Below are 13,588 nucleotides of genomic sequence, written 5' to 3'. Positions count from 1 at the left end.
GCCAGCCGTATCATCCTTGCTCACTATTATGTCACGTACATTGCCATTATCCATAGCTTTTTTGATGATTGATTGATTATTAGGATATTTAACAACCACTTTTGTGCACATCAAGGCTAAATTGCTTCATTGAAGGTGAATATGAAATACATTTCAATCTCTATTCCCTTATGGCTAGTTGATCGCATGTATGAAGTTTTGTATCGATGAGTTAAACGGTTCTGGAGAAGATTTTTTTAAATAACGTTTCTTTTTTAAATTCATTATGGCCAACAGACCACGTGACAAATGTTATCATAAATTCAATTCTTCACTCACATCAGGTCGTAGATCAAATATATGAAGTTTCAGAATTTTCGGATAAGGATTTTGATTCAACTAATTATGACTGGAATACCACTTCACCGATGACATCATCATTGTCACCTTATATACTCCATGTTGATGATGACATATGCCAAGTTTCAATTTTTTTTCGTTGAGCGGTTTCGGAGAAGATACCCAATTGTTTTCCCTTTAATCCGATATGGTTGACATACCTGTAACCTGTGACGTCAAAGTTATCAATAATTCCTCATGGGGAGTCCCTCCTATGTTTAAAGTTTTGCATCGATCGGACAAACGGTTGCATAGAAATACATTTTTAAAGCAAATATATTGGCGCAGTCACACACGCAGATTGACACACACACGCACAGGCAGGAGCATTGCAACATTCTTGCATCCCCTTCGGGGCGAGACTAAAAACAGGGATGTGCAGACCCCCACCAAATTTTGCATACGTTGGTAGTACATGGGATCTGGTCATGGGCACAAATGCTTCTCCCCCTCCCCCCCCCCCGCCCCCCCCACTTCGTCTCTTCTCCTCCTCTTTTCACCTAAAATGTAAACATGCTTTTTTGTGTTTGTGTAATTTAGGAAAAAAACGAATATTCGCTCAAACATCCGTAGCATCTTTGTATTGCTGTTTACATTGTATTACTGTGCAACCATCCATAGTTGCATAATTGTTAGAGCATCTACTTTGAGTCGAGGAGGTCGGCGATTTGAATCCGACTCGGCCAAGTCATATGAAAGACTTTTAAAAATGGTGCGAGATGCTTCCTTGCTTGATGCTCAGCATTTAAAAGGATAGAGCATGGACAAACAACCACAAGTTGGCAATGACAGTGCATGCTTTGATGGGCATAATGGCCTCCTCCTGCATTGAAGTTCCTTGTAAGGGAACTCAAATTATTTATTATTATTTATTATTATTATTATTATTTTCCAGGTAGTTATCAACTGTGCCATTGTCCGGGGACTCAAGTACAACCAGGCAACGCCAACCTTCCATCAGTGGCGGGATGCACGACAGGTCTATGGTCTTAACTTCGGAAGCAAGGAAGATGCAAACGTGTTTGCAGCTGCAATGAACAATGCACTTGATGTGCTGAACTCACAGGAACCAGGTGCACCTCCACCACCCACCCCTTCCCCTCCTCGCTCTTTCTCTATCTAGGTCTCAGTCTCTCTCTTTATGACCCTCTCTCCCTCTCTCTGACACTCCCTTTATCTTTCTCTCTCTGACTCAAATTATATATATATAATTATATAGATATAACATAGATATAATATAGATATATATATATATATATATATATATATATATATATATATATATATATATATATATATCTATATATATATATATATCTGTGAGAAATAGTAGAAACTCCACAGTACGAACAGGGCGTCTCATTTGCATTAAATAAATAATCGGGAGATTAAATCAGACGCGGACGTAGCTTCAGGACGGTCGATCTTTAATTTTTGACAACCTTTCGACCAACAAAGGTCTTCTTCTTAGAAGAAGAGTGGTGAGGACGCGCAAGTACATGTATGATACAATTGTTGTGAGCAATTACTTACTTTTTCCACATGCGAAATTTGCATTTATGTTTATTTAAATTATACAATGGACTGAATGAATGAATGAATAAATGATCGTTTTAAGGCCATTTTCCCCGCTAGAGCGGGGGTTGGCCTTGCGGGCCCCATGACAATCATGGCTCCCTGTTTGAGGCAATGTTTTTATGGCCGGATGCCCTTCCTGACGCCAACCCTTAGTCGCCTCTTACGATGCGCAGGGATACGGTGTTCCTATTCTAAACCGGGGTACACACCGGGATCATTCATCCCAGCAAGCTGGTACTCAATTTGCCGACCTCGGAAGGATGACAGGCTGAGTCAACCCCCCTGGTGTTAATTCAGCGATCGACCGGGATTCGAACCCAGGATCCTAGGATCCCACACCGGCACCCTAACCGCTAAGCCAACACCAGGCTGAAATTATGTGTTTGTGTAATTTATACAATGGACTACATTCAAATGTAGTCAAATTATATAATATTGTATCTATATAATAATAGCGTAAGGACTCGACTTTGTTATCCCTTTTACGCCGCACCCAGTGACCCGATGCCCACGGCACGAATGGATTTACGATCTACGAACCGCGCTCTTTGTTTATCATCTACAGCCATACTCGAAAAATCTGAATTAGCCGACGTTGGGGCCCAAAAGCATCCGATTAACTGCCGATACGACGCCATCTTACGACGCCATCGTATTGGCGTCTGCTGGGCGAAGGCGAAGCAAGCCGTCCGCTGATTGGACAATCCAGAGCATGCATTTGTGCCGGTGTCGGCGATCGTTGTTCATATACGCACTCTTCATTCTCACCTTTCTACCTAACTCTTACTCGGACAAGCAAATCCCCTATGCCATCCATAATGGTACACTCTATCCATACACCACATCCTCCCTTCCGTGGATGTTCCACGGGTTTCGGCTAGTAATATAATATTATTGTATAATAATATTGTATAACATTGTATAATATTATCCATCAAATTATACAATGGACTACAAAATGTAAATGTTTCATGATATTTGTTATGTTATATCACCTTTATCTATCAATATTGTTGAAATGAAGATCAAATAGCTGTATGTTGAAATATGTTGAAAACGTCAAAACTTTACATGGGGTGTTATAACTTTTTCACGTGACTGTATGTAGGGCGCCCCTGACACAACACACCAAGCAAACTGATTGCTAACACAACACACCAAGCAAGCTAACTGTGAACAGACCACATAGAGCAAGCTGCTTGCTAACGGAACACATCACGCATGCTGCTTGCTAACAGAACACGCGCCACATGCTGATTGCTAATGGAACACACCAAGCATGCTGAATGCGAATGGAACACACCAAGCACACTGATTGTTAAGAGGAACACACCAAGCATGCTGATTGCAAACAGAACACACCAAGCAAGCTGCTTGCTAACAGAACACACCAAGCATGCTGATTGCTAATGGAACACACCAAGCACGCTGATTGCTAATGGAACACACCAAGGACGCTGATTGCAAACGGAACACACCAAGCATGCTGATTGCTAACGGAACGCACGAAGCACGCTGATTGCTAACGGAACGCACCAAGCACGCTGATTGCTAACGGAACGCACCAAGCACGCTGATTGCTAACGGAACGCACCAAGCACGCTGATTGCTAACGGAACGCACCAAGCATGCTGATTGCTAACGGAACGCACCAAGCACGCTGATTGCTAAAGGAATGCACCAAGCACGCTGATTGCTAACGGAACGCACCAAGCACGCTGATTGCTAATGGAACGCACCAAGCACGCTGATTGCTAACTGAACGCACCAAGCATGTTGATTGCTAACGGAACGCATCAAGCACGCTGATTGCTGACTGAACGCACCGAGCACGCTGATTGCTAACGGAATGCATCAAGCATGCTGATTGCTAACATAACACACCAAGCAAGCTGAATGCTAACACAACACACCAAGCACGCTGATTGCTAACAGAACACATCAAGCACGCTGATTGCTAAAGAAACACACCAAGCACGCTGATTGCTAACGGAACACGCCAAGCACGCTGATTGCTAACGGAACACGCCAAGCACGCTGATTGCTAACAGAACGCGCCAAGCACGCTGATTGCTAACGGAACACGCCAAGCATGCTGATTGCTAACGGAACACGCCAAGCACGCTGATTGCTAACGGAACACGCCAAGCACGCTGATTGCTAACAGAACACGCCAAGCACGCTGATTGCTAACGGAACACGCCAAGCACGCTGCTTGCTAACAGAACACGCCACACATGCTGATTGCTAATGGAACACACCAAGCATGCTGATTGCAAACAGAACGCACCAAGCACGCTGATTGCTAACGGAACGCACCAAGCACGCTGATTGCTAAGGTAACGCACCAAGCACGCTGATTGCTAAGGGAACGCACCAAGCACGCTGATTGCTAAGGGAACGCACCAAGCACGCTGATTGCTAATGGAACGCACCAAGCACGCTGATTGCTAAGGGAACGTACCAAGCACGCTGATTGCTCATGGAACGCACCAAGCACGCTGATTGCTGACGGAACGCACCAAGCACGCTGATTGCTAACGGAACACACCAAGCATGCTGATTGCTAATGGAACGCATCGAGCACGCTGATTGCTGACTGAACGCACCGAGCATGCTGATTGCTAACGGAACGCACCAAGCACGCTGATTGCTAACGGAATGCACCAAGCACGCTGATTGCTAACGGAACGCACCAAGCATGCTGATTGCTAACGGAATGCACCAAGCACGCTGATTGCTAACGGAACACACCAAGCATGCTGATTGCTAAAGAAACACAGCAAGCACGCTGATTGCTAACAGAACACACCAAGCACGCTGATTGCTATCAGAACACACCAAGCAAGCTGATTGCTATCAGAACACACCAAGCAAGCTGATTGCTAATGGAACGCACCAAGCACGCCGATTGCTAATGGAACGCACCAAGCACGCCGATTGCTAATGGAATGCACCAAGCACGCTGATTGCTTACGGAACACACCAAGCACACTGATTGCTAATGGAACGCACCAAGCACGCTGATTGCTATCATAACACACCAAGCACGCTGATTGCTATCAGAACACACCAAGCACGCTGATTGCTATCAGAACACACCAAGCACGCTGATTGCTATCAGAACACACCAAGCACGCTGATTGCTATCAGAACACACCAAGCACGCTGATTGCTATCAGAACACACCAAGCACGCTGATTGCTATCAGAACACACCAAGCACGCTGATTGCTATCAGAACACACCAAGCACGCTGATTGCTATCAGAACACACCAAGCACGCTGATTGCTATCAGAACACACCAAGTTCGCTGATTGCTAACGGAATGCACCAAGCATGCTGATTGCTATCAGAACACACCAAGCACGCTGATTGCTATCAGAACACACCAAGCTCGCTGGTTGCTAACGGAATGCACCAAGCTCGCTGGTTGCTAACGGAATGCACCAAGCCCGCTGATTGCTCATGGAATGTGTGTAATTTGCATATTGGGTCACATAAAAGGGTTCACCAATCGAAAGCTAGAAACTGATAATTTTTTAGATCTAAAGATGAAAGGTCAAGGCTGCACACAATCATCAATTTAAATTTTGTATTTAAAAAAAAACAAACTTGTACACCGCTCCTTTCCTATGCCATCTCCAGGCGCTGCATGACGTCATTGACGGGCACCGAATGGGGCTCGGCAATGACGCGAGCTGAAAGGGAGTACTCAATTTTCACTCCGGTTTCCTTCTTTCTTTATTGTACACCGCTCCTTTCCTGTGCCATCTCCAGGCGCTGCATAACGTCATTGCCGGGCACTGAAGGGGGCTCGGCAATGACGCGCACTGAAAGGTAGTACACGGTTTTCACACCGGTTGTTTGTTTGTTTTCTTGTTTTCTTTCTTGTTTGTTTGTCCGGGCGATATATCAGCCATCGATATCTCAGCCATTTTTTGGATTAATGACTTATTTAATTAATTTGGAAAAAGTTATAGCTTTGAATGAAGAACTGGTGGTTTAGGTATGCCATTAGCCAATTGATTAAGAAAATATTTTATGGCAATTGTTTATTGATTTTAATTTTGCAATTAATCCATGAATTATTGTACACCTCTCCCACCCAATTCAGTCTCTATGAGCTGCACGGCGGTATTGCCAGGTGCCGAAGGCTGAGATAAATATTTGGAGGATATTAATTTATTTGGCATGGGGGCGGTGTACTTTGAATGTATCTGTTGTTCGTTTTCTTGTTTGTGTTTGTCCGTGCAATATCTCAGCCATCCTTTGAGCTAGGAAGCTGACATTTTGGCACAATAGTGAGCAAGTGCTTTGGCCAAAACTGTGTTTTTGTTTTTTGATTCATCACTTAATTGATTAGTTACTTAATTATTATTGATTAAGTACTTATTTATTTTCTTTCTCTTCTGGGCATTATCTCAGGCACCTCTTGAGCTAGGAAGCTTATATTTGGACACCGCAATGACCAAGTGATTTGTCTGTAAGGGCTATTTTTGATTTATTGATTAATTAATTAATCGATTAATTATTTAATTATTCGATTGATGATTAATTGATTAATCTTTTTTAAGTTACAGATTCGGATGGAAACGGTGGTGGTTTCGGTATTCTATTCGCCAACTGATTAATTATTTCATTATTTTATGATTATTATTTATTTATTTTCATTATTAATCATTGATTTATTTTCTTTCTCATCTGGGCAATATCTCAGGCACCTTTTGAGCTAGGATGCTGATATTTGGACATGACAATGACCAAGTGATGTGGCAATAAAGGATATTTTTGATTGATTGATTAATCAATTTATTGATTTATTATTTATTGATTGATCAATTAATTATGTAATTTTTTCAATTAATGACATTTAATTAATTTTCAAAAAGTTACAGCTTTGCATGAAGCACTGGTGGTTTAGGTATGCTATTAGCCAATTGATTAAGAAAATATTTTATGATTATTATAAATTGATTTTAATTATGCAATTAATCAATCAATTATTGTACACCTCTCCCTCCCAATACAGTCTATGAGCTGTATGGCGGTATTGCTGGGTGCCAGAGGCGCCCTGGCAATGCTGCGCTGGAGGATATTTATTTATTTAGCATGGGGGCGGTGTACTTTGAATGAATCTGTATTTATTTTCATTTTTTTGAGGAGGCAGAAGAGGAAGAGGACGACGTCTGAATACAAACCGATGCAGACGGGCTTTGCATTTTCAGATGCTTTCTAGTTTGACATGTTTACCAGCTACCACCCATATTACTATTAGCATATCAATAAAGTATTGAATAAAAAAGAAGTAGAGTACTTTATGAATCGTGTCTCCCCGGTGATACACATACATAAACATTGTCTTAATATAAATACTGTTCTCACCTTAATTACTGAAGTAGGTATAATCGTTTTTCCCTTTGGTTAGCGTAAATGTCCACATTGTCCTCTGGAATCTGCTTCACAGTTAAATCGCCTTCTATGTGAAGAAGAGTCAGTGAAGAAAGTCCCTCCTTAGCTATGGTTGAGTACAAACAGTTTCGAATCCGTCTCATTGCAGAAAAACTTCATTCCGAAGTGGCTTCATTTGTGAAAATCCTTTATTTGCGAAAAATCACAAATTTCAAAGTTGTTAATCTGATTTGAAAAAAGGATGCAGCCAATATACTTATGTCTGAATACTTATGTCAATATGACATTTCAGTTTTTTCTTTTTAATAAATTTGCAAAACTTTATAAAATCCTGTTTTCTCTTTGTCATTATGGGGTAGTGAGTGCAGATTGATGAGGGAATAAATGAATTTAAACGATTTCAGCATAAGGCTACAACATAATAAAATGTGAAAAAAGTGAAGGGGTCTGAATACTTTCTGAATCCACTGTATATATATATATATATATATATATATATATATATATATATATATATATATATATATATATATATATATATATATATATATATATATATATATATATATATATATATATAAACACAGTCACGTGAAAAAGTAAGTACACCCCATGTAAAGTTTTGACTTTTTCAACATATTTCAACATACATCTATTTGATCTTCATTTCAACAATATTGATAGATAAAGGTGATATAATGTAACAAGTATCATGAAACATTTACATTTTGTAGTCCATTGTACAATTTAAATAAACATAAATGCAAATTTCGCATGTGGAAAAAGTAAGTACACCCTTAATAATAATAATAATAATACATTTATTTTATATAGCGCTTTTCAAGAAGCCCAAAGACGCTTTGACAGAGTACAAAAAAACAAGTGCAAAAAGACAAAAATCAACAGGTAAATAATCAAAGCAAAAGGAAGGAGAAGAGATAGTCAGGGGTTAAATGCTGTGGGTTAAATGTTGAATGCAGTGTTGAACAGGTGGGTCTTGAGTGATGTTTTGAATGTGGTGAGTGAGGAGGAGTCTCTGATGGTGTGAGGTAGTGAGTTCCAGAGGGTGGGAGCAGCGATGGAGAAGGCCCTGTCCCCCCAGGATCTGAATTTGGTCCGCATGGGGGGGGGGGGGGGGGGGTCAGGAGGTTGGTACCAGCAGAGCAGAGGTTGCGGGTGGGAGTGTGTCTGGAGAGGAGGTCAGTCAGGTAGGATGGGGCCAGGTTATGGAGGGCTTTGTAGGTCAAGAGGAGGATTTTGTACTGGATTCTCTGGGGGATGGGGAGCCAGTGAAGCTTGTAAAGGACGGGGGTGATGTGGTCACGGGTCCGGGAATGGGTGAGTAGACGGGCAGCGGAGTTCTGAATGTATTGGAGTTTATTGATGATTATTGAGGGTGAACCAAAGAGGAGGCTGTTGCAGTAGTCCAGACCGGAGGTGATGAAGGCGTGGATGAGGGTTTCTGCAGCCGTGGAGGAGAGGGATGGACGGAGACGGGCGATGTTTTTCAGGTGAAAGAAGGCTGTCTTTGTGATCTGTTTCGTGTATTTGTCGAAGGAGAGGGGTTTGGTCAAAGATGATGCCAAGATTCCGGATGTGAGGGGAGGTGGATACTGGGAAACAGTCGATGTTGAGGGCAACGTTATGGGTGGATTTGGTGAGCGTTTTTGGGCCAATGATGATTATTTCAGATTTATCATAGTTAAGTTTGAGGAAGTTGATTTGAAGCCAGGATTTTATTTCAGTGATGCAGTTTGTCAGGATAGAGTGGGTGGCGGTGGAGATGAAAAGCTGGATGTCATCGGCAAAGCAGTGGAATTGGAGACCATGACGGCGGATTAAGTGACCAAGGGGGGACAGGTACAGGATGAAGAGGAGGGGGCCAAGAACTGAACCTTGGGAGACACCTTGGGGGAGGGGAGCAGTGGGGGATTTGCAGTTATTGATGGAGATGAACTGGCGTCTGTCGGAGAGGTATAATTTGATCCAAGAGAGGGCAGAGCCGGTAATGTTAAAGGTGGTTTCAAGTCTGGTGAGGAGGATGGTGAGATTGATGGTGTCAAAGGCGGCGCTGAGGTCGAGGAGGATGAGAATGTTGAGGTTGCCAGCGTCAGAGGAGAGGAGAAGGTCGTTGGTGATTTTGAGGAGAGCAGTTTCAGTACTGTGGTTGGAGCGGAATCTGGATTGGAATGTTTCATACAGGTTATTGGCAGAGAGGTGATGTTTAAGTTGAGTGGCTACAGCACGTTCCAAAACTTTTGACAGAAAGGGTAGGTTGGAGATGGGTCTGAAGTTGTTTAGGATGTCAGGGTTGAGTCCAGGTTTTTACAGAATGGGGGTAACAGCAGCAATTTTGAGGGATGGTGGGACGATGCCTGTAGACAGGGAGGAGTTTATTGTTGCAGTGATAAGTGGAGAGAGAGCAGTAAGGGAGGCCTCGACAAAGCTGGATGGGATGGGGTCAAGAGTGCAGGTGGCAGTTTTCATTCCTATGAGGAGTTCAGAGATGTCAGTAGGGGAGACTGGGGAGAACTGAGACAGGGGTTGGCAGGATAAGGGGGGGCAGGTGGTTTGAGGGGGAGCAGGTGCGGTGGTGGTTAAGCTGCTGTCGATGTTGTCCATTTTGCTTTGGAAGAATGAAAGGAAGGAGATGCAGTTGTCTACTGTGAATGACTGGGTGGTGGTGTCCAGGGGGCTGAGGAGTTTGTTTATTGTAGAGAAGAGTGCTTTTGGGTTTCCAGAGCCAGAGTGGATAATTTGAGAGTAGTAGGCGGAGCGGGCACGGGAGAGGGCATCTTTGTAGTGTTGTAGGTGGTCCTTGTAGGCTTGGGAGTGAATTGTGAGACCTGTTTTATTGCGGAGTCTTTCAAGTTGGCGAGCACGAGTTTTCATCAGGCGGAGTTCAGGGGTAAACCAGGGAGCAGAATGGGTGAAAGAAACTGTTTTGGTTTTCACGGGCGCAAGCTGGTCAAGGCAGGAGGAGAGAGTGTGGTTGTAGTAGTCAGTGAGGTCAGAAGGGGTGTGGAGGTCAACGAAGGGAGAAGTGGACATTTTTTCAGAGAGGGTGGATGAGAATGAGGTAGGTGAAAGAGCGTTTAGCTTACAGAAATTGATAGTGCGATAATGCCTTTGTGCTGGGGTGGGGATGTTGATGGTCATAGTGATGGCTAAGTGGTCAGAGAGGGTGAGGTCGGAGCCAGAGAGATGGTGCAAAATTAATCCAGTCGAGCAGACAAGGTCCAGAATGTGCCCACGGTTATGGGTAGGAAAGTTGACATGTTGAGTTTTTTTGTCTTGTGTTGAGTTGACTTGAGTTGAGTTGAGTTAAAGCAGGTTTTTTTTTTTTTTTTTTTTTTTTTTTTTTGTATACAAGATCGAGGCTCGTGCAAGAGCGAACATTAATCACACAGAAAGACAAACCGACACATAAAACATATAACATCGGGAGCGGTAGACAAGATGGGGAGAGAGGGGGAAGGACACAAACACAACATTTGAGAGCAGGGACCGAGAGACATGGAGACATGGAGACATGGAGACATCGAGAGATCTGAGAGAGGGCGAGGGCTTTGGGGGGGGGCATGGGAAGGGGGCGGTGGGAGAGGTATAAAACATATGGACACTGCCAGGACTTCCAGGACTTCCAGGAAAGAAGTTGGAATTTCAAACAAGGTGGATCTGCGGTGAATTAGCGGGGGTAGAAAAGATCAAGGTTTTGGATGGGGGAAGATAAGAGATGGTGGTGAACAGCTGTTTTAAAGACCTGGAGGGAGGAGTGGGATTGAAGGGAGTGAGGGAGTTTGTTCCAGAGGTGGGAGAAAAGAGGAATGAAAGAGTGAAGGTGAGCAGAGAGCTGAGATTTCGGCAGTTTAACCATCAGAGGGTTGCTGGCAGATCTTGTGCGACCTGTAGGAATATTTGGGGGACAGAGCACAGAGAGAGCTGGGGGTGCAAGGCCGGAGAGGAGTCGGTAGAAGACAGAAAGACCACCTACCTGCCTGCGATGAGTGAGTGAAAGGCCCTCAGAGATAGCTTCATCGCGGGAGATTCCAATAATTCTGAAAGCTTTGGTTTCAACAGCGTGAAGCCGAGCTAGGTGTGAGGCAGGAGCACCGGCCCATAGGGGAGAACAGTATTCCATTGAGCTGCGGATGAAAGCCTTGTATGTGGTGAGGAGCTCAGGTGTGCCGAGGAAGGACTTCGCACGACGGAGGATGCCCAGTCGGCGACTGGCTTTGGAGGCCAGCTTGGAAATGTGGTTTTCCCAAGAAAGATCATGGCAGATAGTGAGACCCAAAAGCTTGAGCGACAGAACTTCTTGGAGAGGATTGTTGAGAAAGTAGATGGGAGGGTTGTCCAGTCGATCTTTTCGGAGAGACATAGTAAGAGTGTGAGATTTGTCAGGATTGAAAGACATGTTTCACTTGTTTGACCAGTCTGTGATTTTGTCTAAGTCTTCAGAGAGTGAGGAGGCTGCAGACTGCCGATCTGAGGGAAGAGGAATGGAGCGGCAGAGAGTGGAGTCATCAGCAAAGAGATGGAGAGGATTTTCAAGAGAGTCAGAGAGATCATTGATGAAGACCAGAAAAAGCACGGGGCCCAGAACACTGCCTTGGGGAACTCCAGCCTGAACAGGAAGAGGAGATGAGAGAAACCCATTCAGGGCCACATGTTGACGACGACTAGAGAGGAGGTCCGCCAGCCATGCGTGGAGATTTCCATGGATACCAAAGGAGGAGAGTTTGGTGAGCAGAGCGGGGTGCCAGACCGTGTCGAAGGCACATGATATGTCGAGGGAGACAGCTCTAATTTCCTGTTTGGCATTGAGGACCTCCATCCATCGTTGAGACAGCAGAAGCAGCATGTCCAGAGTAGAGTGACCTGGTCTGAAACCAAATTGATGATCAGAGATCAAGCCATTGGAGAAGAGGAAAGATTTCATATCCGAAGCAATGATGGATTCCATGACTTTGCTGATAATTGGGAGAAGGCTGATTGGTCTGTAGTTGCTAGGATCTGTTTTTGCACCTTTTTTGTGCAAAGCGGTGATGTTGGCTGATTTCCAAGCAGATGGCAGTTGACCTTGAGCAAAAGAGAGGGTGAAGAGAACAGAGAGAGGGTGAGATAGAGCGGCAGAGCAGGATTTTAGGACCCGTGGGCTGATGCCGTCGGGTCCAGTTGCAGAATCAGAGTCGAGGGTTGACAGAAACTTTTCCACCTTGTCAGGAGGAAAGGACACGGAGTCCAGGAGCAGCAGGGTACGACTAGGTATGGTGGGTACAGAGAGGGATGGGTTTGGGACACAAGATTTAGAGGCAAACACAGAGTTGAGGCATTCAGCTTTTTCACGTGCGGAGTCAGCTGTGTAGCCGTTTGAGGTAAGGGAGGGGATGGAGGGGGAACAAACACCAGAAACGGATTTGACCAGACGCCACCAGGATTTGGAAGAGGGAGACAGATAAGAGAGTTCGGTCTTGAGAACGGAGAGATATTGTTTCCTGGCTCTCCTGAGGGTGGACACACACTTGTTTCGGGCTTTGTGAAAGGAAATGAGATTTCCTTCCGTTGGATTTGCTTTCCAGGAGACGAAGGCAAGTTGTTTCTGGGCAACAGCCTCACCACAAGATTCCGTGTACCATGGACGGGAGGAAGGGTATGACAACTGAAGACGAGATGGGATAAATCTGTGCATGAGAGAGAGCAATTTACTTTGGAAGAATTCCCAGGATGAGTTGATGTCTGAGGTGGTAGAGATGGGAGACCAGTCCAGATGATTGATGGCTGCTTGAAGATCGTGCCAGTTGGCCTGAGTGAAATGCCAGACTCGTCGACGCTGAGCAGGCTCCCTGAGGATGGTCAGAGAGATGTCCACTTTAACAAGGACATGATCAGATGATCCGATTGGAGCAGAAGAAGAGCAGCAGACATTTTCAGGGAAGTTAGTCATAACCAAGTCCAGAAGAGAAGATGGTCCGTTGACTGAGATCCGGGTCGGGAAATTGACAGATTGTGTCAGTCCCAGTGAGTCGCAGAAGTCCTTTGCTGAGGAGCCATGGCTGGTGAGAGAGGTACCCACACCCAGCCAACTGGCATGATGACAGTTGAAATCACCACATATGAGGAAGAGAGAGTTGGGATGAGTAGATAGAAGTTGGTCCATATTATCAGACAGCGAGATGTAGATGGAGTCATCACTGTTTGGTGGACGGTACAACACACA

General features: G+C 44.4%; 1 protein-coding gene across 5 annotated transcripts in view; it reads left to right on the top strand.

Annotated features, from left to right (window-relative positions):
* The window catches only part of LOC137415994 (uncharacterized), a 120,164-nt gene that overhangs the window by 10,602 nt on the left and 95,974 nt on the right, over nt 1–13,588 (top strand). For all 5 annotated transcript variants that reach the window (XM_078784382.1, XM_078784384.1, XM_078784381.1 and 2 more), the window contains exon 4: nt 1,274–1,451. In XM_078784382.1, coding sequence (XP_078640508.1) covers nt 1,274–1,451 — 178 coding nt within the window. The remainder of the gene's footprint in view (nt 1–1,273; nt 1,452–13,588) is intronic.

Source organism: Myxine glutinosa, chromosome 9 (assembly GCF_964187855.1).
Source record: "Myxine glutinosa chromosome 9, kmMyxGlut1.1, whole genome shotgun sequence".
Lineage (NCBI taxonomy): Eukaryota > Metazoa > Chordata > Myxini > Myxiniformes > Myxinidae > Myxine > Myxine glutinosa.
The sequence above is the reverse complement of the archived record's forward strand: the minus strand, read 5'-3'. Positions and strand labels throughout refer to the sequence as shown.